General features: G+C 40.2%; 1 protein-coding gene across 9 annotated transcripts in view; it reads right to left on the reverse strand.

Moving 5' to 3' along the window:
• CABIN1 (calcineurin binding protein 1) overlaps positions 1–27,644 on the reverse strand; it is a 105,330-nt gene that overhangs the window by 4,203 nt on the left and 73,483 nt on the right. For all 9 annotated transcript variants that reach the window (XM_086855722.1, XM_086855724.1, XM_086855720.1 and 6 more), the window contains 5 exons: positions 25,281–25,444; positions 23,192–23,288; positions 21,355–21,990; positions 20,828–20,902; positions 11,055–11,346 (listed from right to left, as the gene is read on the reverse strand). In XM_086855722.1, the coding sequence (XP_086711848.1) occupies positions 11,055–11,346; positions 20,828–20,902; positions 21,355–21,990; positions 23,192–23,288; positions 25,281–25,444 (1,264 nt within the window). The remainder of the gene's footprint in view (positions 1–11,054; positions 11,347–20,827; positions 20,903–21,354; positions 21,991–23,191; positions 23,289–25,280; positions 25,445–27,644) is intronic.

A 27,644-nucleotide genomic window follows, 5' to 3' on the forward strand; every position in this document is an offset into this window, starting at 1 on the left:
TGCCATCAATTCAAACTCTTAAAAAAAGGTAAATGTCATTTAAAAAGCGAAGGAAAAAAAAATTGAATCTGGCATTTTGTCATCTCTGCACATCTGCAAAAACACAAGAGAGCTGAGCATTTCCTTTGGAGCTGGGAGGGCTGGGAGGAAAATCTGCCACGTGCAGAGCAAAATCCATCACCCTCAATGAAGGGCCAGCTGTGATCCATGGGTCCCTCTCTGATCCCCAGGCACAGGCACCTGCTGCACTGAGCACAGCTCACTGCTAAGGGAGACTCATCACTGAGAATGGTGAATAACAGGGCCAAATCCATTTCTTGTGAAACCAGTATCAAGTGACACTCAATGCCCACTCTTCACTGACATGTCCACTGTACCTCTCTAAACATTTTAGCCTGAAATTCCCACCTTTTGCTAGTCCAGAACCTGGATGTTCATAACTCAGCATCCATGTGTGTGTACAGTCTTGTTATCACGCAGCAGCTGTACCTGCCTTTCAATTAATGCAACATTAAACCAGCTTTCTTCCACCCTGAGCTGCATGTTGTACATAACAGGAGTCATTTTCAGTCAACTACTGAGAGCTGTCAGGGCCCTTTCAAGGCTATGGACACACAAACAAGCTCTTACTCTTAAAAATGAAGAGATTCTTTAAAAACAAAGGGCTGCCTAGTCTAATTTGAGTCACCTCATATTTCCACAGGCTAAGGTGTGCACAGGCAGCTACCATGGACCAGCACATGCAGTGGATATTCAGAGTCTCACTTGCTCTAAAATTCTTTGTATGTCAATGCTCTAAATTAATTTGGGATTTTGACCATGCAATGTCTTAAAAAGGAATACATATTTTAACTTTTCCTCATTGGAAAACTGCTCCCACCCCCTCAAGTGTTGAAAACACTTCTCCATCTCCACCAATATAGAGAAGATCTTGGAATTTACCATGGTAATATTCTCCTGTACAAGAGTTCCCCTTGCAGAAACTGTTTCAGAAAACATCACAGCTTAACATTCTGATCTACGCAGTTTGAAAGATGCAACTTTTTTACAGTTATCATTTCTATGGTTCTTGTATGAAAAAAGCTCAGGAAAGCAGGCTGTTCTTTCATCCACTAATTTTCACAGGTAAAAAAAAAAAAAACCATCATCTAGACTCATAGCTAAAATCTCATATAAGCCTTAGGATAAATGAGATTGCTCGTAGGAAAGTGTCCAATAGCTCCCAAAAAGGAAAGGTCATCCACTACAGCACAGTTCACAGGCAGCTCCTGTTCTGAGATGTTCCACTCACTATCAAGCACAAAATGGAACAGGCTAATGCAGATGAATGTAGTCCTCATTCTCAGCACTTTCTTGCATATTTCTCTCTGGATACTTCAAAATACAGCACTGGAATAGGAAAATAATTCTTGCATCTGTACATGTATTAATAGACCAAATCAGCTGAGAAACACCGCAGAAGGAAGTGCTTAAGTGTAGGAATCTTGAGTAGGAAAATCCCAAAGCATTGTTTCCCTTGTGAAGAAGCAGAGGACAGCTGAAGGATGCCAGCAGCTCCCAGGGGATTTAACCCCACACTGCCAAAGGAGCTCCAGGCCAGCACATCCCATATCCCATGCCACTGACATCCCAGTTCCCATCCCAGTTCCCATCCCAGTTCCCATCCCATCCCACACTGACACACCTACAAGACCCCTGAGCAATGACACCAGCCAACATTGCAACTGCATCTGAAGAAAAGCAATGTGAAAATGATGATGATGATGATGATGATGATGATGATTGCTCCACAAGACAGAGGAGAAGTCAACTCATTCTTAACTCCAGCTCTCCAGAATTGCCCTCTCAAGCAGCCAGGGTAAGTACTAACACAATCTTTCTTATTCACTTATTAACCCAGAATAAAAACCAGTAATTAACTTAGCAGGTACAAAACCATATACAAATAAACTGCAAATCCTGCAGCCTCAACTATACTGCTAACTGAGAGCAGTTTTGTATCTACTCTACTCCTTAACTATATTAGGGACTTGTTAGTTCACAATACAGAATAAGAGCTCTGATTTGCATTATTATTTAATGACAAAACTCTACTTCTTATGCTGATTATAATATTTGTTTAATTATACAAAATATCATTGCTTAAACTGATTTGCTGTACTTTATTTTAACTAAATTATGGCCCACTAACAAAAGCTCTTTTGAGCAGCCTAATTCGAGGAAGATGCTACAAAACTGGTATCAGTCTATGTTCTCAAGAGCAATCAGCATCCTCATATACATCTCCATCTTCCAGAATGTATTTTTTCAAGTTTTGAAGATGCAGTTTTACAGTGCAGTCAAATTAGATTTAAATTTGAATAAAATATCTGACAACAATTTTTTAATGTAGAAGTGAATGGAAATGAAAGGGCAGGAGTCTGGCATGCTGTGTATTTCTATCACTGCACTTCTGGAAACAATATTTGTTAATATTCTATTAGAATGTGCATTTCAGTACAATAGAAATCAAGAACCACTGTCTGTTAATCAATTCCTTGCTGTCAGAGATGTTCAATACAGTCACAGAATTTTATTCCCTGACTGGGTCATACACTTCATTCTTTCAGGACTGTGCAATTTTAATTTTTAAAAAAATTTAAATAGAAACAATGCCACTCAACTGACCAAGTTAAAAATAAAGTTAATACACAAAATATTTTTTAGACTTCTTGAAAACAATAAGAATTGCTTGTTTCGATGTACATATCATAATTTAGACTTTAATATATTGCATAGATATTTGTTCTTTTCTCATTACAGACAAAAAGGTCAAAACAAGGAAGGACAATCAAGAAGAGATAGACAGTTGGATCTCCTCATTATTTGTCTAAAACGGATTTCTGAAGAGAATATTTTAATATTTGTTTTGAGGAAGATGCTGCTAAAGCCCTGAACATAATGTCCTAGTTCTTCTAATAAAAACTTTCCCCAGGGAGGTGAAGACTCCACTAACTCGTGAGCCACAATATTCTGCACAAGTGCAAGAACACCAGAATCTAAGTGCAGCACATTCTGAAGGTGCTCACAAGCTCAGCTTTAATATCAGTTAATAAATCTTTTGGTATTACCCAGTACTTGTACTGGCTTGACAGGTTTTTGAACATTAGCTCTACAAACCCAGTTTAAAATCAAACCAGATTCTGAAGATATAATATGCAAGAGCCACTTGTCCCCAGGCTGAGGATGGGGCAGGTACTGTACTCTGGAGACCCATTTAGCACTCTCACAACACAACACACACAAATTAAGCACACAGAGAAAAGCACAGATTTGCAATGCACGTCACTATTGATACTGAAAAGTTCCTCTCCAATCGAGCTCAATTACAAGTATTTTTTTTTTAGCCTTCCCTTTCCCAACGACTGCCTAAATCCACATAAAATAGTACACGACATAGAAAGAGGGACATCATACCTTTCAACATCTCCCTGCTTTAGTGAGGAAGAAACAAGCTGACAACAATTCAATGCAACAACCTACTCCAGCTTTCCTCTCCAACCTCTTCCCACTTGTTGCCAGGGTAACCAGTGTTTGCAGATGCCTATAGCGGGCGCCTGGGTTCATGACTTCATCACAGTTAATATCCTCTATCCTCTCCCCAGCTCTTCATACACAGAATGCACTCCATACATTCAGCCACACACTATAAACACACGGATTATACAACCCTGCAACCGTTTTTATACTGAGACCGTTCACTTTGCTATTCTGATGTGCATAAAAATCAAAAATAACACTGGCAAAAATAAGCACTTGGCAATTTGTAGATGTGGAGAAAGTTTAAAAGCAGTACTACTGTAACCAGCAAGCAGCTGCTCTGGTCCCTCTGCACTGAATGCTTAATAATTTGATTTCATCATGCTGTCATGTATGAGGCGTTAACATTAGTGTTATAAAACATTTTGTAAGGAGTTTCAAAAAATTCTTCAGTCATGCACCAAACCTCTTACATTACAACTGAAAGACAAGCCCAGAAAATGTGACTAGCACCTGGAAAAAAACATTTTCCAGTATCTAACAGAAGCAGTTTCAAGTATTACAGCACAGATATGTTAAAGAATATAGGCAAGACAGAATGCATGCACAAAGCAACACTTCATTATAGGAAAGAAGAGGGAGCCGAGCTTTGAACTCCAGGACAAAATATTAACATAATTTCAAAAGAAAATACAAGGAGAAGTGAACAGACAACAACCTCAAGTTCTTAAATAAAGCACTTGCACCACTTGTCTTCATCCCTCTGCAAAATACCTTCCCCAGCAGTTCCCTGTGTCAAGACAAAAAAACCCTGAAAATACATCAGTAGGATTTACCTGAAAAAATACATCAGTAGGATTTACCTGAAAAAACACATCAGTAGGATTTAGCTGATTTGTACTACCTTGCCTTCCAACCACTTCAAAAGAGTAAGGATTGAATTCTGTGTGCCTCCAGACTGTAGGAACACTTTTCTTCCTAGTCCCAGGAACAACTGGTTTACTCTGCACTAGTGGCCACCCACAGCACACACAATTGTTCACATAACTCATTTACTGCACAAGACACAGAATATTTTTTTCCACCCAATGGAAACAGTCTGATCCTTTGCTCCCTGACATAGTGGAGGAAGTATCTTACCTCATTTCCAAGGAATAATACTAATGTGAAAACAATTAATTTTCTCTATTCCATCTGCCAGTGTGTTGGGAATTAATACAGCTTTTTTCCCCACACAGCAGTGGCAAAGGCCATGGAAAGCCTGAATTTGAAGGAGCTCAGAGTTTCCTTATGAGCTGTGCTACTAAGTCAGCAGAAAGACTGCACTGGAGCACAGGCTGGCTCAGCTGAAGAGAGTTAAGGATGCTGAAACACAGAAACAGCAGAGCCTTTAGCCATGAGGTACCACAGCACAGCAGGCAGTGAGGTTACCTAGCTCATCACAGGATGTGGCAGGTACACTTGGGGGCCTTGCTTTCTCTAAATTCATTCCAAATATCCTGCCGTGAAATTTACTTCTCAAAAGCACTGCCAAGTGCTTTTAGTGCATATAGCTGTAGAAAGAAGTATTTGACTTGAAATGCCAAATGCAGGAAATTACATTCAAAGCTGACACACAAAGTCGGATGCTAAAAATTAAGCATCAGAGTAATTTTGGAGGCGAAAAGCTGCAGAACACAAGTTCTATTGCCCCCTGAAATAAAAGAAATTCAAGCAGTCTGGTGAACAGAAGTTTGCAGTGCAATAGCACAGCACAGTGCTATATTTATCACTAGGTCCTGAGCAGGGAGAGTGTACTTTACAATCAAATGAGACATACCCCAAAACTCTTCCTAATGCTGAGGTCAGCTGTCACAGAACATTAATGGGACTAAAATTTAAAACTGGGGTGGCTGCTTTCAAAGTGCTTCCTGGAAATAGTCCCTGGCCCATATTAACTCCCAGATTCCTCCAGCAGCCATGCTGGGGCCAGTCTAGCAGCAGAGACACTGGAATTCCTGAGTCCAAAAACATTCCCTGCCACCACCAGCTGCCCTAGAGGTGCAGAAACCTGGAATGCACTCGGCTAAAGAAAAACCCTGAAGTTCAATCCTAACTTTCTCTTTTTTTTTTTTTTTTTAAAAACAAAACTTCAATTTAAAAAAGCAAACAATGGTTCCAGATCAAAAAGACAACAGTTTGATACTCTACTACATGAACTTTCAAATGGCATTATCAAAAGACAGCTAATTGATACTTGTTCACTATCTGATTCAGCAAGGACACATCATCTAGAGAGCATCACAGCAGCACCAGAGGACAGTCTCCTGCTTCTGAAATGTCTCTGAGTTACCTAACAAAAGCTGTAAGACCTTTCTTTCCTTTGCCATCAATATTTCACCCTCCTTTGCCCTGACAGCCAGCTAAGCACAAGGAAATTAGCAAAAGCAGCTGGCAGAAAAATCTCTTAAGTGAATGTAATGACACCCCACAATTTTCTAAGTACTTTGTAAGCAACACAATACCTGTGCAGAGGACTTATAACTACATCTCTCTTCAGTCTGCTTTTGTGCAGGAATATATGCAAATTTTATGCTGCTGACAGCAATCTAAAACTAGTGAAACTGAACCATATTGTAACCATACAGCATTGCTACCATGTTCTTTTACAAAACTCTCAAAAAGAAAAGGTGTTTCAGTAGTGCAAGACATCCACAGGGCAATGACTCTCCAGAATTTTCAGGGAGATCCAAGAGTGCACAGGGCTAGAGAGCCTCCTGGAGCCCAGAGCTGCCCTGAGTGCACCAAACCCTGGCTCCAAACCATCACCTCACCAGACTCTGCCCCTGCCCTATGTGCTCTTACTGATCCAACACAGGGACATAGAAATTATGACTGTTTTAATGTCAAAGGATTTTCTGCACTATGCTGGATTGAATAAATAAAACTTAAGGAATGGGAAATGTAGATATCAGAAATAGCCATGAAGTGTAGTGAAAAATTCTTCTGGAATGAGCTTGTTTCAACAGGAGGAAAATCAGCATACTTGTACAAAGGGAAGAGGAAGAGCCATGACTGACTGGTACTGTCTGAGCACTGCAAAAAGGAATTAAGGAGTCATTCACAAACAGGAAACCCCTGCTGACATTCAGCAGTCAAATTTTTGTCGGAGTGCACCCATTGTGAAAAATAAAAAGCTTCAGGAAAAGCAGGGATCAGACAAGGGGAAGTGAAAATACCACTGCCAAGGAGGCTGAAGCAGTGAGAGATCAGAGAGAGCCCATGCAGAGCTCACTGGAGGAAGCCTGGCTGCTCCCCATTGATGATTCCTCAGTCACCAACACATGGGCAGGAGCTTCCAGCCCAGGACAGCACCAATGGATAGCACAAAGTGCTTAAAGAAACTTAAAAGCACTTAAAGAAGAGGTTTTAAAGCCTATGAGAAATCCAGCCTTGGGAAGAGAGAGTTCAAAAACCAGAACAACAATGGAAACTGTGCAGAAAAGTAGTGAAAGGAAGATGCACACACATGGCACAGGAAAACAGAGTAGAAGAACACATGCATTTAATGGGAAGCTTCATGCCAGGTAACTGCAATATGAAGGTAGCTCACATGAAGCCACAGGTCCTTGGCCTGCCTGACTTTCTCTATTTCATCTTTTTTGAGTCATCTGTTGAGAACAACTCTGTGCTCTACAGCACAATTTTGAATTCTACAGAGTAAACAAGGTGAGACACTGACTGCAGTTAAGAGGGTTGAACGTTACAACTTACAGTCACTTAAAAAGTACATGAAAATTGGAATTGAAATGCACAGTTAAAATAAGGCATGGCCAACAGGACCAGATACTTCTGTGCAATAAGAAAATTGTCAAAACACTGAACTACAGGCTCTTAAAATCTGTGTTTGCCTTTGGAAATTCATGACAAGCAAACTCAGAACCCACTGAGATCAGTAATGAGGTTAAGCTCAACTTTATGATGGCAAAGTACAGTCTCCATTATTTCACCCAGAAACAGGAATTGTGGATGTCCACTGATGCCTGGGTATCTAGAAACTACAAGGAATCCAGGTGGGCCCTCGTGCCATGCACTGTTTTAACACAGAGATGCTGTCAGTGCAAAATGATGGTTTGTATTCTCTGGAGTGATGCCTTAGGAAAACATTCAGCCTCCTCAGTCTTCTGAGAACCCCCCATCAACCTAAAGTCATGGATCAGTTGCTAAAATGAACTAAGTTGCAGACTTCTGCAAAAAGATGCTCCTTACACCTAAATGTTCTCCTATGACTCCAGCACCCAGTTATCCTACAGGGTGAAATGTCACATTCCAACACTACTGAATGTTACTGAATTCTTAAGACTTCCCACTTCAAAACCCTCTTTAATTGCCTTTCAAGGATTCTGCAGTTGCCTTCACACACTTAAACAATTTAACTTCATTGCTCATCTTTCCATGAAACTGTCCTTAGCTGTATTTATTTCTTATGCTTCTGAAACTCTCAAAGTCCTACAGGTTGAATTGTATTTACACCTCTCCTTCCCTTCTTTCGCCCATTTCACAAACATCTGAAATTACAGCAGGAGATTCCCATGGCTTATGGAACACCACTTCCCTGCACAACACCAAGAATTGTCTTCCCTAGCTTTGAATTTCTAAGTTTGGACAGCTTTTTCATGACCTTGCTTTCATATTAAACTGCTTAGGCCTTAAATGGACGAAAAATTAATAGTGGGGAGTCTTCTACTTGAATTTTATATTCCAACTTGGTAAATAGCTGGTTTTAAGCAAAACACAGAACTTCAAATAATTCCAGGTATAAAAACCTCCTCTTAGTATCAGAACTCAAATGTGAATATTTTCCTGTTCATTCCTCATAAAAATCATTATTGCAATAAGGACAGTGAAGAAGAAAATGTCAAGATTTTCCAGCAATTTAAAGCCATGTAATACTGGAACAGTGTGACAGGCTGGAGGGAGTTTACCCTAATTGTCCTATTTTAGCTTCCCCAGAGGAATGTTAGGCAGAGTTAGGAAGTCTGAGAGTCCCAAGTACATTTATACCCAAAAAGTAGGAAGATGTCTTGCTGAAACTGCCACCATCATCCCTGTGCTGCTGGACTCCACCACGCTGCATTCTGTGACAGTTAGTCATGCACTGGACACAATCTCAGGAAAATATTTACATCAGAAATGAGTGGCATAGCATCAACAATGCTTGGGGAAAAAAAAAATAATCTTTTTCCTGGGTGAAATCAGAGAAAACAAGAGCAGTTAATCCTCTCTGATGTGTAATACTTCCACATGAATATGTAGGTACAGGTAGAGGTGATGAGACAAAAAACTTGAAAACAGTTTACTCTAAAAATGGGAGGAGTTTTTACCCAAACAGAACTAATGGAAGGCAGATGAAAAAGGGTTGTAACAGTATTATAAATAATTCTTTTTAGAGGAGGTGGATGCAAAGGTAGGAGAATTAAAAAGAAAAGAAGAAAGGACCCAGCAGTAATTGGTGTCTCTCTCAGCTAGAAAAATGACCTGTCAGGTAGGGCTGAGAGCCAGGTACAACACAGGCATTCAGCACTGAGCTTTGGAGAGAGCCTCTTGATCTTCAGCTTCAGGGGTGTAATTCTGGCAGCTAACCCTTCCATCTCCCTCAACCAAGATGATGCATAGAAAACATCAAAGAAGAATGAACAATATCTAACTCTACAACCTTAACAAAGCCCAGAAAGTCAAAAGATTAAAATAAATGTTCCAATCACTGTGATGTGGCCTGGGGAATTGCAGAGGGGAAAGCACATCAGAAATGTTCCTGAGTTCTGCCTGAAAACCAGAAGAATGTGTGAGTTCTTCCCAGCATTGTAACCAGCCTCCTTAGGAAGCACATAACAGCTTCACTCAGGATTCATTTTTTCCTCCCCTGTTGTCTAGGCACAAACCCAAATTACTCCCTGCTGAACAAGCCAGACAAGACATCTTATGACACCAGGCAACTCCATTCTTTTGCTTCCCAAGGACAGTAACAAATGTAATTTACACACAGACTAAGCCATCCCTTCCTCATCACTCCACTTTTCTCTTTTCCCTTCCTAAGACAATCTGTCCCTGGAATTGTGAAAAAGGAAAATTAGACAATACAACTGCTGATACTAGATGTTAAATTTCAGTTTTGTTCTGTACTCAGAGATTAGCAAATTGGGAAAACTTGAGAAATTTGCCAATTTCTCCCTAACTTGCTCTTCACTGCTGATGAATTCAGACCATGTGCATTCAAATACCAAGGCTGATTACATAAGGAAAGAAATGACATACCAAAGGCATAAAGACAAAATCTTCACCAAGTCACAATTCCAAACTAAGAAAACATCCTGTCTCACAAATCTGGACACTGTTTCCACTGTATCTTCATGCATCATGTTCCACAATACCTGTTCTGTGTGTGCTTCATTCATAACTTTATCTGGGCTCCCATGACTTGTCTGAGGCATTTTGTGAGTAGTGCTGGGCCCAGGCTTGTGAACAGATGGAGTGAGCACAGGCAGCAGCAGATGCTTTTTCAGACAGTGTTTCTGCTAAAGTTGCAGCAAAGTACAGGCTATGGCAGGTGATCTGCCTCCTTAACATGCACAGTGTCCCACAAATATTCCCAACCACCTCTTTGGGCACCCAAGGCGAGGCTGAAATTGGGTCTAACCTTCCTTCACTCCCCAAAGTGGATCAGTATTGCCTGGCACAGAGATTTTTGGGCTGCTAATGAGCCAGCCTGCCATGACAGCAGTGAAGCAAATGACAGCATTCTCATTTAGTCTCTCCTCATCTAGAAAACTGTATAGGACCAATTACATAATACATTCATAAACGTATCACACAATCATGCTAGAGAATAAATAACATTTGTTTGGTTTCTTCAGTCCTTTCCTGTGCTCTAACCTGGCACATAACCACACCAGGGCTATAAATAACACATTCCAACATGCAGGTCCCATCAGATGCTTCTTTTCTGAAATGTGAAATATAATAGTGATGATAAGCTAACTTTCTAGACCGTGTAGAATATTGCTCATCAGTATTATGCATCCCCACATTCACAGATGCTGGCCAGTGAGAGCTGTGCAGCTAATTATATTAATCAAGCACTTCTAAGACAGATGTAGGCTGCTCACCAGTTTATTTTAATTGTAATCACTTCGAGATACCTTAAATCTTTTAAATTTTAAAAGAACTGGATCCTCAACTCACTGAAGAAAAAAAAAATTAATTTTAATGCTGCTGGAGACTTCAATTCTCTAAAAGAGATGACTATTTTCAGGCTGCTATTTCAGGATTTCACATACAGGTTACATAGAGTGGTCACTCTTTTAGTCTATCCTGCAAATTAAAGCATGTATTGATTATGCAGGTGCACCTGCTTCAGGACCAAGACAAAAATCTGTGTAGCCTTTTGAACGTGGTGAAGCGACCAGAAAACGGGACAGAATCAGAACTCAGGCATTAACTCACCACATGGAAACTGGTTAGAGGAGGCCAGAATGTTCTCCCTGGCTGAGACTTACCACGAGCAACATCCCCCATGCCGGGGGCAGCCTCTGTGCTCTGGCTCCGGGGCTGCTCCGTGTCCCGCTGGGACTCCTGGGAGGGCGGCACCGAGGATGCCGAGGAGGAGGAGGATGAAGAAGAAGAGGCTGGTTTGGATTTGGAATGCAGATCATTCAGTCTCAGGAGGTTTTCAGGAGTCACAGTGTCTGGATTCACTGGGGTGGGATGCAGCATGGCTGGTGCTACTGGGAAGAAGCTCTCTCTGTTGTCCTTTGTGTGCTTTGGGGTTGTGGGTGCTTCCCCTGTTGACTGCACAGAAAAAGGGGCAGCAGTGAGAAAATGTCACTAACTCTGTGTTACCTGCTTCAGTGAGTACTGAAAACAGCACATTTCATAGACAGCAAACACTCTCTTTAAAGTGAATATAATATAACAATATATCACTATTCCAAAGAAATCTTTTCTCCTCTATGGATTATTTTTCTGTTCTTTATGGTCTATTTCCCAAACTAGCACTTGAACACTTATTCACATTTACAAAGTTTAATTTAACACATCCCTCACAACATAACATGCTTTCCTGAACTCTGTAATTAAGCATGAGTTACAATCTCCTGGAAACAGAAACATATTTCTTTCATTTAAAAATATGTTGACAAGTGCTTGACCTGAACAAACAGATCTGCAGTGCTTTAAGAGACTTTGCCAATTATCACAAGAAATAATTCTTAGTGAATGATGAGAGAAGAAATGGAGAAAACAGAAAAATGTATTCACTTGTGAAATAAGAGATCAGCACAACTCCAAATCATAAATTCCTGACAACTGCAGGACTGGGTAACACTGAGGTCCAGCTGAAAGAGGCTCAGGAGGATCTGCTGCCTGTGCACAAGCAGAGAGGCACCAAGAGCAATGCTCTTCTCCAAAGCCAGTGCTAAAAATTTAATGCAGTGCCATTTGTTATATAGACAGAAGGTAGAAGTGGGACATAAATTCACCAAAGAAGGGAATAAAAGTACCCATAAAACAAGTATCTTCTCTATAATTCTTATCAGTAATCAAATAAAGTGTTCTTGCTTGTGAGGCCACAGAAAGCATTTATTTTACACTCCTTACAGTCTTCATTTAATGGAGATTTATTGGACTGTAAAAGATGCAGTTAGATAGAATTCTCAGGTGTTTAATTGTTTGTCTTATACCTCTACCAAGAAAAAAAAAACCCTCATTTTAACCATGGTGATAAGAGTATGAAGGTCTGAAACAGAAACAGGGTCCAGCTGTCAAATGTAAAATCAAATTGGACCCTAATGTCCTAGATGACCAAAGATTTATTACAAAGCCAGACAAGTCAGTAGAATTTCACTGAGAGAACAGAGGAACTTTCAGGTGGAGAGAATGCATACTTAAAATTCAAAGGTAGAGAGCACACAAGTACATTTTAAAAAAAAATAATTGGCAGAATGTATTTTTGAAGTTCCTGAACTTGATTAATCAATCTCTAAAAAGCATACAATTAAAACCTGCCAGATTCTATGTGTACACAAATAAATAAATAAATAAATAAATACAGCAGCTATATTCACAACAATTACCACATTGGATCAAAAAACAGGTCTATTCTGCCTCTGAAAGCAGATCCAAAACTAAAGGTCTGAACACACAAATGGGATCACACAAACCTGAGGGAGATAAAACCACAAGTGAGATCACTTGAGGAAATGTTTTCAGCTGTGATTTAAAGGGAAAGCCCTTCACACCCATGCACTTCATTAACTTGCATAATAGATGATGTAGAACCTGACATTTCTGTGCTTCTGTTGTATCCAAATTTTTTTCCCAGAGAAACACATGAAGGTACTACTGAGGTAGCTCTAAGTTAAAAATGGATCTGCACCTCAAACTGGATTTCTACAAAAATGCACAGCTATTTGAGGACATTTGGAAAGTAACTCAGCAGTATTTGGATGGCATTCAGACAAAAATTATTAGAGAGAGTGCAACCCCATGGAATAATTGCTGCTGGAAGGGACCTCTGGAGGTCTCCAGCCCAACATCCTGCTTGAAGCAGAGGTGAATTCCCAGTTCCATCAGTTCACTGGGGCCCAGGGCCAGTCCAAACACTGCTGAGGAAGGAGATTCAACAGCCCCTTCAGGCCCCTTTCTAGTGTTTAATCACTTCCCAGTGAACATTTGTTTCCAATCACTTCATCCAAATTTCTCTTGCTGCAACTTTAGCTGGTGCCTCTTGTCCAGTTCCTTCCTTTCTGCTCAAGACCACAATCCCATAACCTTATCCTCCATTATTCTTCTCCTCACCAGGATGAAGCATCCCAGCTCTTTTTCCAGACAATTGTAACATTTTATTTACAAAAAAGAATAAAGCTGAAACTAACATGATGTTTCTGACTCAGGAAAACCATGACAAAAAATTCTAAAAAATTCTAATGTGTAATCAAAAAGTGCAGCCTTACATAAAAGAAAGCAACACAAAGATTATTGTGTTTATACTTAAAGGGAACTTTCCAGATGTGACCTGGGGAAGAGTTGTCTCAGGCTGCTGTAAACAGACAGGTTCTTTTCAACCCAATGAAACAGAGGCTTTGGGAGGAAAAATAAAAAAAATTCACACTGACTTTGTTTTCTCAAAAGAGGGGGTGGGGATGGAAGAAAAAGGAGAAAGCTTTCTTTAAAATCAGAGCCAAGCATTAAAAAAATCATTGTTGGCTACTGTGTGCTCTCCACCTCACAGAGCACTAAGAAAAGGGATCTAAACCTGCTTTGTGTGTTTTTACTGCACTCACAAACTGAAGCACAAAGCTAAAATGAGCACCACAGTGAGGCACACGTTCTTTAAAAGATTTTGGGTTTAATGCAGGGTCAAGAATTCCAGCACCTCTGATCTGTTAAGTGATGCTACTCCCAAAAGCCAGCTCAGGGAGTGCCATGAACTGCACTGCTCAGGACTGATGGGGCCACATTTCATCATCCTGCAGATCTCCAGGAAAACAGCACCTCATAACACCCAGCTGAGAAATAAACCCAGAAAAACCCACTACAGCAAGTCTTGGATTTACCAGAAGCCTTTTCTGTCCATCTAGCTCTACTGCTAAACAAAGGGATAAGTAAGGGATAAGAAAGCTTGTTTTCCATAGGCAGACAGTAGAAAGTGAGAGGCAGTGACAAACCTGTAGCACTGTTTTATGTGGTTTCTCATCACAAGATTATTTTTTAGTTTTTACTTTGCTGTGGTACTAAGCCAAAACTCAGTTCTGACTCAATCAGAACTTCTCCTTTTTCCCTCTCCAATCCACCTCAGCAGGCTCAGTGCCTGTTACCACCACTATTACAAAGTGGCTTTAGTCATCAAGAAGAAACTAATATTTTCTTACATTTAATGTTACTTACAGAACATGTGAATATAACTGAATTAAGATAAAAACTCTTTTATCTGACTTCTTCCTGTCTTTAATTACAGGTGCCTCTGGTCAAGACTGGACTTCCTTCTAGATTTTTTAAAAGAACATGAGGTACTGAAGGGTATGCAGTACTACTTTTGTATTGATTAGTGTATCAAAGTGGATAGAAAGAATATTTAAGGCTTATTATTAATGTCCAAATGAGGTGTCATGGATGATCCACTGGTTCCATAAAGAGCCCATCGACTTATTTCTCTCCTTTAAAAGACTTAGCAAAAACTGCTCTTCATTTTGAAGAATGTATAAAGCTGAAATTTAAATGAATAATTAGGATGGATGTGTGAATTGTGGCTGTTTCTGACTTAGGTTACAAAAACAGTCTCTATTTGTTATAGCCTTGACTATTTCAGCATATTCCTCAAAGAGTTCATTCAGAGTGATGGACAAACCCTTCCCATGTTGAAAGCTGATGTAAAAACAAGTAAGGAAAATGCTGGAAATCCAGCACTGGGACAGCCTTCCACCAATAAAATTAACAGCAAAAGTGCAGAATTTTTTCACAGATGTTACTGGAAAAAATAGCTCCCTACAGTTCCCAGTGAGGCACTTCAGCAGCAGCTAAAAGAAATCCATCATTAAGATAAAACATGAGAAAATTTTTTACTTTGTAGCCTGTGAAGTCATAAACCAGAGAACCTGACCGAGGGTTTATTTTTACCATACTGTTTTTTTTTCAAAACACATTTTGTAAAACAGAGAAATCCTACAGCAACTTTTCCTCTCCTGCTTTTGGGAGGGCTCAGTGCTCTGCGGCTCTGGGAAAAATTAACAAGCAAATGTTCCGAAGAAAGGGAAAGTGAGAGTTTTCCCAACAAAAGTTTCCTAATGAAAGATGCTGGAACTGCAACTGTTACATAACATTTTCTTGTGGTATTTTTTTTTTTTTTTTCCCAATTACTCCCATGCCTGAGTTCAGCACTCCAGTGGGACTGAAGTCAGAGCCAACCTCACACAAAGGTGCGTTTTTTCAGGACACCAGCACATCCTCACACAGCCTGGAAGCTGTCACACAAACTGCTGAACACTATGCTCCACAGTATTGCCACTCCAATTCCAGCTCAATATTGTGCTTTAAATAAATAATGCCTATCCTTTCTTTTTTTCCCCCCCCACCCTCAAACTCTCTACAGCAGCATTTGGAAGAAATCTCATTTGGAAGTTTTCCTCTAGGTGCTTCAGAAATACCAGCAATATCCATGATCAAGATTCTGAAGAACCTTGTATTTCCCAAGACCACTTTATATATTGAAAATAACAAAGGTTTACACACACAAGATTGAACTCTAGCCTAACTAAATCCCCCATTAACACAGATGCATGCAGGGGCTTAATGTCCTGCTCTACACAGGCAACCACATTGCAGCAACACTTCCATACACAAAAACATCATTACTGGACCAAGAGGGACCAGGTAGCAGGATGAAAAACATTAATATACAAAGTAAAAGATAAAAAGTGTCTTTTCTTTCCTTCATGTTCACTTAATGATTGCTTTCTGCAGGAGACAGAAGGAGGAGAGCTGTTAATTATATCAAGAATACACCTCCAGGATAGAGTGAGAGGGGGATGCCATGGCAACTGGCAAATGCAACAGTGAACAAAATGGTCACCCTTTGGTAGGAGACCATGAAAGAGCTCGTCCTTTTGTCCCCCCCCTCCCCATCCCCACCTCCTCCTTCCCCCTCCTTTCTTGTCATCTTTGCTGCATTAATAAAGCATACAGACAACTCAGGAAAAACAACTTTTTCTGTAAGCAGTCTCTGACGTCTTGATGTGCAGGAAGAAAAGATGAAAATTAGCAGCATGTGGGTGGAACAAAAAGGGGGAGAAAACACATGAGGTAGAAGATGATTATTTTCTAATTATTTAATATTCTCCTAATCTCCTCCCATTCCCAGCAAAGTGCCTTTACAGAAGGCTTTTAGCTGTTTCCTGAAGAGAACAGCTTGGTGGTTTGTTGCTTTGTGGGGGTTTTTTAATGTGAGAATTCGAGAAGAAAACGCTCTAGACACCCAAGGCAGTTCAAACAAGTCACTCTCAAGTTTTCTACTTGAAGAAAAATGCCTGAGAGCCCATGTCACTGCAGTGCTGACTGCATTCCACAGCAGAAGGGAAAAAATCCATGGGAGTGCCCTCTAGCTTCACTCACAGAAGAAAATGTTTTCCCATTCCAAGTGAAGTATCACATTCACTTAAGGTCCACCACAGGGGCTGGACCATCACCAGACCCACGCTCCAGAGTCAATCTCAGCTTGTTGTGTGTGGTTTCAGCACAGCCCTCAGAGATCAAACCCACCAATGATCCCCTAAAATTCTTCAGGATGAGGTTGTGGATTCAGATCACTCATCACCAGTCCTGGGAAGAGGCAAACAGCGGTGGAAGGAGAAAACAGGAGCCCAGTTACCTGTTCTGGAGCTACAGAAGGGCAGGAAAAGCACTAAACCAGCACCTTCCATCAGGAACTGCAACTTTCATATTACAGCAGCAGCAAAACTTTATAAAACTGGGGATCACCCTGGCAGCCTGCCAGGAGCCTGAAAGGCACATTTGCATAAGCTGATTGTGTTTATAATAAAATTCATTGTTTTGATTCTGGTGGTAGCTTCATTGAAGCAGCAGTTTTAATCAGAGCTGACACTGAAATCTGCTGATGTGTTTTGACTGTAGCTTCAGACAGGGAAATGGGGAAAGCACTTGGAGTTTGGCATCAGCCAGGGGAGAAGGTGGCCATGGTGTGTTCCTGTGGAAGAGGTGAATGAAGCAGAAGGTGAAGGGGAAGATTTGGGCAGTCAGAACCAAGCAGGGAGAGCTCAAGACCTGGCAGATGGAGCAGGAAAGAGCAGATGAAAATTTCCTTTCTCTCCCTGACACTTCAGGGATGGAGTTGGTCCCAGAGCAAGGATTTTTTGGCTAAAGCAGCAGTGAGTCTTAAATAACTCAGCAATGTTGAAATAGCCCCTTCTCATGACATTTGGATGATATACTATATCTCAAAGAGCCAATAGAAATTTCAGCTCCTACAACACTACCCCTTAGCAGGGCTCTCTACACAGAGTCCCACATTCTCAGGGGTCACAACACAGGACCAGAGGCTCAGTGGCATTTTGGAACTTTGCCTCTGAACACTCTTGTATTTTTAGAGATGTTAAATCCAGCCCTGCGTGCAATGTTGATTTTTACAATTTTTTTAGGTATCTGTTTTATATAAATTCGGTTCTCAGGGTTAGGGATACATTAGATCCCAACACACAACCACGGAGTTTTAACTGCCATGACTTTTAACACTGGTGAAAGGTGTACTTTTAGTATTAAGGAATTTAATATTAAGTCCACAGTAATAAAACTACCTTTTCAGATTGCAGGAAAAAAGAAGACAGATGGGTTCTTAAACAGAAGTATCTCCACATGCATTTACAGAATATTCTGTGCAATACAATGCCTCATCTTAGCTTGTACTGCAGTAACTTTCCCATGTCAGTATGCCCTTAGCAGCATAAAATGAAGAATTTAAGAGCAATTTTAGGCAGTTAATGGAAAAGCTTATTAGGAATTCTCTAATTATCTTGAATACTTGTAACTGCTTTCTGCCAACATGTCCCCTCCTTGGTCCTCAGGACCACATATTTAAGTACAATGCTACTTCAAAATCAAACTAGTCTGCCTCAATCTTTCATTCTCCCTCAACAAGGCCTCCTTCATATTCCATTTCCAGGGACCATTAATTTCATATGAAAATCACAGTTGGCAAGACTAAAAATATAACTCAGAGCAATAGATGGCTGCTTTCAGGATCTCTGCAAATCTTTTAGATAACAGTCTCAGAGAGGAAAATCAAAGAAAAGAACAAGAAGCCTTCAAAATGTTGCTTGATCAGAAAGTCAATTAATCTCCAGTATAACTTTAGTTACTTGACTGCTAATGACCCAGCAGTCACCACTGGATTCCAGCCCATTTCATAGGTGTATATCAAAAGTCTTATTCACACTTAAGAATTGAAAAAGGACAAAAAGTGGAGGAATTACTTTTGGCCACACCTTTCTCCACAACAGCATTAATATCAGCACTTAAAAATGTTACATCACCACTCTGTAAATTGTGAGTCAAAATGTGCTGAAGTTGATGAATATAACACTAAAAAAAAGTATTAGTATTGAATACTGAAAGAAACATCCCAGCAACTTACACAGAACAGAATTTTTTATCAATTACTGGAATCTCCCAATGGAAAACACTCCAATTTCTCCACTGGAACTTATCATGGCAAGGCTTTGTACCACTTTTCTGCCTTCTTCAAATCTGGAAGCCAACCTTTCTCAGCCACTTCCCATGTTTTTAGCTGACTTTATAGGTGATGTGCCTCTCATTGGCTCGAAACAAGTTAGCATCACTCATAAATAGGACTTCTGAAACCAAGTCAAAGGGTCACAGCATTGCCAAGCTATTAGAAAGATTAGATCTCCTCACAGAAATGTAAGCATCCACTTGGTCCAGTTCCGCTTACTGACTGCTCTATTGTTTCCTGCTTGTGCCTGGAGAGGCAGAGAAGGAGATTTTAACATTGTTGTTAAATATTTAGGTTAGAAACTCTGACTGGTCTGGGAGAAAGTTGAAAAGCCAGAATTTAAGTAATACCTAATTTTAGTAGCAAATGAAAAGTTTCATAAAGAAACCACATAATGCCTGGAACTTAAAAATACAACAGCCAGCTGAGAAAGACATATATCAAGGTGGATTTTGTGCTTTTTTTTTTTTTGTTTTTTACTGTCAATTTCTTGGGTTAAGTGAGTGAAGAACCACAGGCCCTGCAAACCCACTCAAACTATCCAGGAACAAAGCATTTTCCCCCGGCTGCGGCAGCTCTATAGATGACATCATTTGCTTACAGAAGGCAAATACTTGCCAATTTTAAATAAAACAGGATTCAGTCTGCTGAAAACAGACAGATGTCTACAAGAGTGGCTATTCCTGTGTCTCCACACTAATTCACAGTGCTGTACGAGCAGCTTCACACAGCTTGCAAGATCCTGCTAGAAGCAGATGAAAATGAGACTGCAGGATGTAATAACCTCGTTAGCTGGGACTGCTTCCTAAAAGGGAAACTTCCAAGTGCAGCATGTTAAGGGGTATGTTTAATTTCAAGTGATTTAACAGGAAATCTTACTGCTTCCAGTGCTGTTAAATACTAGCTCACCTATTGTGTCTGCTCTCAAGATTAGTTTCTGTGCAGGTTTTTCACCATTCTCATGTTTTGTCACATGTTGGAGTAACCGGTGACTGTGCTGGAAGAACTGGAATAGCAATGACATTCCCAGAACCTTCAAGAAAGCCCAGCAAGGAATTGGGTTGATACAAGAGAATTTGGTGAGTGTTTTTTAAAAAGGTGAACACAGCCAAAAAAAAGGAACAGCAATATTACTTTTTAAAGATGCTTTCTAGCAAATTCTTTTTATTTTAAAGACATAAATCACAGTGGGATGACGTCTATTTTTTCCCCAAAATAAACTGAAAAATACTTACCATGCTGAGCTAACATTTATTTATTAAAAAAATTTAAAACCTGAAATACCAGACTGCAGGCAAGTCAACACTTCTACTAAATACCTCCCTTGACATTTTTGCTCATTTCTGTAGTTCAATGGAACAATATTACTGACTTCCTGAGGGGCACAAATTGGAGAAAGTTATTTCCAGGAAAACCTAACAAAGGGAAAAAAACCTACCCTTCCTCTTACATCCTCTCCTATTACTCTGCTAAGATGCACTATACAAATCTAGTCATTCATCCAGTTTTCTCCTTGGCTTTGATTTCACATTAAGGACTGATAAATAATGATCCCTTTAAAGCTCTTGCAATTGTTTGCTGGGTAAACCCAGAAACTATGAGCTAAAAACAAACTGAGTAACAGTTTATATTTAACAGAGTTAAAGAAAAACTATCTGGTATCTGTACAGCAGAGTGCAATGCCAGCAAGGCAAGAGCTGATGAGGTTGGAGCCCTTAGGGAGCAGAGAGAAGTAATTACCATCCATGAAATGCTGGGCTAAGATGTGGACATTAAGAAAATTGTGGTATGCCATAAATATTTCAATTTGAAGATCGTTTGGGGTTTCCCCCCACAGCTTTTGGGCATGAAAACTGTCCTGCAAGCCTGACATAAACAGCACTGACCCTAATAAAGGGGATGATCTTCCTACTAATGTAGCAAAAGTTATTTTAGATGACACCAATCCAAGGAAAAGTAGGTATTTCTAGGTGCTGCAGACACTCAGCAGCAGATTTGCCTGTACAGACTCATAAAAGCTTGTTAGCTTACCTGTTTCTGTGCTGATGCTCCCATATGCACCTGGCAAAACTTGACTGCCTGTTCAAGTGCTGCTTCTTCATCCACCTGAACACAGAATCACAACTAATGAAGCCATAATTATTTAGGTCATCTATAAATCGAATTAAATTGAGACAAAATGGGGATGTAGAGCATGGAAGCAAGGGGGAGAAGCAGCAGTTCTACAGCAAAATGCTGACGCCAAGTTATTCAGGGGCACATATCCACAGATAAATACTCAGCTGTCCCAATTCAAGCTAACATTTAGCTGAACAAACACATGAGTGCTACTACAGCTCTTAACTCATTTCAGAAATTTAGTTTCAAAACATGGAGGGTCCTATTCCCTATCCCCAGCAATGGCTGTATCAAGAGAATGGTTCCTTGGGAGGTGTTTATCTCCCCAGGCTTTAAACAGATATAGGGTTAATTTCATACTGCTTGGTTTAGCAAGTCCTGTTAGATCCTAAAAGCACGTCTGAGGCCACATAAAGAAAAGACAGCTAAACACACAATACCTGTTTAATCAGCATGTATGTTTCAGACATGATCTTCTCAATTTTGCCCAGGTCATAGGCCATAACTTTCTGACCTTGCTGCCAGACTCGATAAGCATCGAGCAGAAGTGTTTTTCCAGATTCCACATCCTCAAGTAATTTCCTCTTCCTGCTTGACCTCTGGACAGGTTCTTCTGTAGGTACTGCTTGAACTGTTCCTTTGGCTGCCTGCTGCTGGTGTTTTGAGCTGATGCTGAGCTCTTCCAAGGAAAGCTCTGGAGTCCGGCTCTCTGGAGCTCTCGCGTTCCTGACGGACTGCAGACGCTCTGGCTCGCTGCGTTTACAGGAAGAATCAATTTTTTCAGGGTCATTGGAATAGCCATCAAGATCCATAGGTTCAACTGAACCAGGGCCAGGAAGCTCTTTAATCTCCTTGTCATTCCTGTCCTCTTGTTCCAGTATGTCCATAGCATTGGGAATTTGTCCCTGGGTCACTTCCTTCACTCCATTTTCAGCACTGTGTACTGCTCCATCTGATAAAACTGGCTTTTTGGGAAGGACATCCTTCCCCTCCTCAGCACCAGTTTTATTGGAGACGTCTGTTGTCATCCTTCCTGAAGCAAGGCTAGAAGACTTGGAACCCTGATCTTCTGAAACCTTAATAAAAGAAATCATTCTTCTCTGTAATCATTGAAATCAGAAAGCACTAGAGCACAGCTGTGACTATCATGAATACTGACAAGTATCTTTCACTACTGCTTCTGCTGAAGAAAATGCATTTATTCTATGTTCATTCTTTTTTTGTTCCTCAGTATTAATTAATCCAGGCCACAAATCTTACAATTGGGAGTATTTTAGTAAGTGAAAACACCGCAGAGAAGTGTCAACAGCTCAGGCTGACCTGAAGCCACAATGTTTATTTTCCCTCACTGCTTCAGTCCACACTAAGGAATCCAACTAAATGAAATCCAAGGTTTAATTGCACAAATTTTTCTTCTAACATATTGAAATCAAAACCCAACCTGTTTCTTTTGGCAGCTGCAGATCAAGCTCAAGTTTCTTTCTTTGTTCTTACATAACCTTCTTGTTAATAGATCAAGAAGTAGGGAAAACCCTGCTACAGTATTTTACTTTTTGTACTTTGGTGATGTTCCAAAGGTAGAAAATCTCAACACATCATTTCTTCTTTTAAAAATTGATCATGATACAAGTCTTACATCCAATGAACAACCTATTTCATATACAGAGTTCCAATGTTCTTGACAAAGTTTTCATTTAATTTGTTAAATCTATAGCCTGTTAACTTAGAAAATGCTTAGGAACAAGTTCTTCCTTGAATGTATTTACCAAGTAAAGCCCCAATATCCAGATCCCTTAACCTGGAAACTGATTAGTTCCTGTATGGCTTTTAAAAACTGAATCTAGATTACAATTATATGTAATAGTAAGTGTGGTGCTGTCAAGGACTAGCAGTGGCAAGTGTCCAGGCATGTAACACCAAGCTGGGCTTGTTTTGCAAGAGGAATCTTAGTTCGTTTTAAAAGGAAATTTCCTATGGATCCCACATGAAAATGGAATACTTGTACACTACATGTATGTACCATTATTTGAAGTTTAAGGGACAGTCAGGCCAAACTTACCCATTTTCAAAAACAGTATTTGTTACTGAATTTCAAATTAAAAAAAAAAAAACAACAACGCTGGAAGGAATTTTTCTGTGTAGTGGCATATAAACAAAAGGTATTAGAAATAAGTGTTTTAAATGCAGCCCTTCAGTCTCAGGAGATCTAAATGAGTGAACTGAACATTGCAAAACCTAATTACTAAATTCCAGGCATGAAGTGCACTGCTGCCTCACCTGTGTGAGATCGTTGAGAGTGTCCTCCAGCACCTTCACTGTGAGCACAAAGGCTTGCTGGGCCAGAACCTGGCGATCTGCATCACGCAGGTACTTCCTGTGCCACAGCAAGAGAGCAGAAATGAAGTTAGCTGCCAAAAGCTTACAGCACTCTAAAAGCAAGAGCCAGAACATTGAGAGAAAAACAAGCAAAGTCAACACAATAACATTAAAACATAAGAAACTAACAAAACATCTACAGGTGCATACTGAAATATAACAATATTGGGATGTAACACTTGAGCTGTTTCCCTCCACTTCTCTGCACAAGCATCAGAGATGACACAAATGAGGCAGAGACAGACTCAAAGCTCTGTCTACAAACAGAGGGGAGAAATGGGAAGACACCAAGCAACCAAACCCAGAGCAAACCAGGCAACCAGATTTACAGGTTGTTTTGTACCAAGCTTTCTGTGCCCCTCAAAAACCAGCTTTTTATTCAATCTTTTTTGTAAAAGGGTATTACAGTTACACAAAGCTATGCTGAACTCTCAGGTGATTTTCATGTTCTGGATAAAGCATGCATGTGAGATTAAGGACATCAGCAAATCCTCTCTCTTTGATCATATCAATTGCCTTTGAACACAGGATTTTTAGAGCTAAAACATGGGTGTGCTACCACCTTTTTTCCTAGTTAGTAGTACAAAAAAAATAATATTGTATGTGTAAAACATTCACTCTATGGCTTCATTTAATCTACCAGAGCACTGTAATTTCAGGTTATTTGGACACAATGTTTTAGTCTGCTTTCAAGCAAAACACTTCCAGCTGTCAATCCCACCTAATCAAGTTCACTGGAAAACTTAATTTCTATTTCAGAATTAGCTGGTTTTAATGAGAGGCCTAGAAATCAGCTCTGAAGGGTACTACTTCAGTCAAAAGGCCAATATTTTAAATACACATATCTCCTCTCTATGATTTTAGGTTAAACTGGTAATTGTTATCTTTTGTCTGAAAAGCAAACCATAAACATCTGACTCCTCATTAGTTCAGTAACAGTTCAAACATCCCTATTTTTAAAAATAGGATTGTTCCAAGCATATATCAGACACACCCAGAAAATGTGCATTTCCAAGTTCCTCTCACAATTGCAGCTCACCATGGCTGGCACTGGCTGAACCAACATGTCAAATTACTCGTTTTTTGGAATTCAGTCTAGACTTACAAATAGCATAATATTTTTAGTACAGCTATGGGTTTGCTTAGGACAGAATTGAAACCTTCTATGGTCCAGTTCTCCTGATATGTTAAAAGTCAAAGTATTTTTGGCTTTGAGTTTGCTGAACAAGTGGTGACAAATTCCCAGACACACTACAATCCATGCAAATTCACATGCACTCATACTCAAAAACACACCAAGAAACCTTCAATGCCTCCAACCTATTGCCATCAATCATTCAAGTTTCATTTCTTAAGCATTTGCCAGAGACCAATTTCAATATATCCCACAGGACAATCTACTAAAATTTTACCTCAGTTGCTTCAATGTTTTCCTTGGATGCTTATTTTGGTCTTCCCATTGATACGGGTCCATATATAGCTCACACTAATAGCGTCTTTTTTTTCTTAAATAAGGTTAATGCAATTAAAATTAGATCACCCCTGAACAGGATAAGCTTTTTAAATAGCATCAGCTGCCAAGAGGCACATAAGCATTGTTCAGGCCATCAAGGATTACAGGAAGGCAGGATGCTGGGCCGTGACCTCCCGCGCCGCACTCGGCTCTTACGCAAGAGCGAGCGGAGGGTGCCCAAGCCACGGAGCTCTGTTCCTCCAGAGAATCCCTCCACGTGACACACCACCTCTGAAAGCCTGCTAAGGCACCTCTCTGGCTGCTCTGACTTTCAGCAGAAATGCAGAGAAACTCTAGGTTACATTATAGAATCGTAATCATGAGAAAAATTAACCATCATTCCACTATATTCCCAGGGGAATCTGTCTAAAGACTTTTTTTCCTAAACAAAGAACAGCTTTAAATAAAACAGTCATACAGTGAACAAAATACTCTCAAAGCTTTACAAAGCAATGGCTTCAAATAAATCTGTCGTACTTTCCCTGATCAGGGGTCCTCTGCAGCATAGATGAGACTTTGAGCAAGGTGTTGTAATCCTTCAGCTGTGCCAGCACGTTCAGCAGCAGCACGATCGAGCGGTTCATATGAGACGCAAAACTGCCCGGGCGGTCGATCTCATCCACGGGGATGCGCCAGATTCCCTGCAGAGAGAGGAAAAGGGGAAACCTTTAGAGAGGGGTCCAGCTGAAAAGGACAGAACTGGGAAAATACGGGTCAGATTCCGCAGATTTCACTGAGGGTCAGGGGGATAATGGACAGACAAAAGCTGTGGTACCCCAGACAGTGAGGGATGGATTTAGACCTGGATTTGAAGTCAACTGATTCCTGCCAGTAGCAAAAGAGGAAGGCTCAGAAGCCACAGAACACCTTTGAAACGTGCTTCTGAACTGTTCCAAGAAAAAGCAAGCAAAGCCTGAATTATACTGTGCATTTTTCTTCGATGCCAATGAACATGCCTTAAGTCAAAGCTCAACTACCATAAAAAATAAGGAGTAATTTAAAGTAAGTTTTCCCCGCCTGAAAGTTGTTAACATGTAGTCACAGCAAGTTTCTATCTTCAAATCATCTGTTACTAAACACCTTAGGAACTTGATTAGTGCCTTGATATCATCAGTGTTCACTATGGACTAACCAGTCCAATAGGAAGAATCAGATTCCTCAGCAGAATCCATTTTCCAGTGGCAGATTCAAATACTTGGCCATACATCCCGATCCTTCTAATTAAATTTCTGGGACATGGGAATCTTCAGGGAGCAAGGCTGGAGACTGATAGCAAATCTAATTTAATTAGTGTTAGTCAGCTCAGATTTTGCCATGTCTAATACATCTAAAGAGATTGTTTTCAGGTGTTTATTGTGGATGCTGTCAGCACCCTAGCCAACCACACCTGAAAAAATGAACTGCACATATTACCATGCTTGCATGTTAGGACTTATATTACGATCATTCAAAAAAACTGCTGCTGCATCAGTGGAAACCCTTCCCTCGTGCTTTATTTGGTTCTGAAGCTTTTCCTGCAGTAGCTTTCTAAGCTGAAAATCCTCTGATCATGTAAACGATTTTGTGACAAGGCAGGAAACAATAGTCTCATTGATAGGAGTACCTGACTGAGAAAGAGTTTGGCTTTCCAAACCTGCTCAGAGAGCAGGATATACAAATATTTACTCCTTTATCTTTGTTTAAAGGTCCTGCTTCGATTTGTTTAGCTTTACCTTCAGTCTGATCAAACCTCTTCAGAACTTAATACAAAGTGGAAGCAAAGAAAATGATTACTGCAATCATAAATGACATTTGACCAGAAAAGCAGATCCATAACTCCCTGTGTAAAATGGATCATTCCCTTTCACGTCTGCAGAAAATCTCTAGTTCCACTCTGTATAGGAACTTAGGAAAAAACAATACAGAAATATCAGTGGCTTAATACCAGTGTTTTTACATGGAAAACAGTGACTTCAACTAGATATAATGTACAGACTAATCTGCCAAATTTTCTTGCTCTTGCCTTTTCCTCATGCTCTCTACTCTGACTCCTAATGATCACAATAGAGCTGGTTTCCCTCTTTGCTCCCTGAAGCTTTATTTCAAACTCTTTCTTGCAGCTCCCCTTTTCCAGAATGTACCTAAACCTGTAGCATGGCCAAGCCCCAGGCACAGCCAATGTCCACAAACACCTCCCATGGCCTGGGGGCCAAGAGCTGCTCAGCTCAGGGAGCTCCTCAGCTCACAGATCCTGCAGGTGACAGTTCTGTAAACCAGCACATACTTCTATTTAAATAGAGATGCTTTTTCTTCCCCCAAACCATACAATGGCTCTCCTTTCAGCCTACAGATGAAACACACATTCTGGAGCTGCTATTTTTTGCTTCTCTGCACGTATGTAAACTGGGTTTCTGCCAAATCCCAAAACAAGTGAATGCCTCATAATGGCACCACATTGCAACAACCTACTTAGCCAATTTAACTACACAAAACAATTTATGGTCAACTACAGCGCGCTGTAGGAGTGGAACACTGCCAATGTGTAGGTAGGTTCCTGGTCTTTTTCAGCATTATCTCATCCTTCATTTGAATCAGGAGGATCACTTGGATCAAATACCGGATCTGGAATTAGTTGGAAATAATTTTGCAGCTCCTTTTCACATATCCCATGTATACATTTTAATGCTACCCTGGAAATTACAACAATGTATTCGAACCATTTTTGATGGCAGAATATACAAACTGCATCCAGAAAGCCAGGAAAAAGTCCCTGACATAGAAACCAAGTTGTGTATTTTGGAGAATGCTGCTGTCTTCTTCAACAGGGCTCATTAGAGGAGGTTAAATGAAAACTCACATTAG

The sequence above is a fragment of the Cyanistes caeruleus genome, chromosome 18, assembly GCF_971803275.1.
Source record: "Cyanistes caeruleus chromosome 18, bCyaCae1.hap1.1, whole genome shotgun sequence".
In the NCBI taxonomy this organism is placed as follows: Eukaryota; Metazoa; Chordata; class Aves; order Passeriformes; family Paridae; genus Cyanistes; species Cyanistes caeruleus.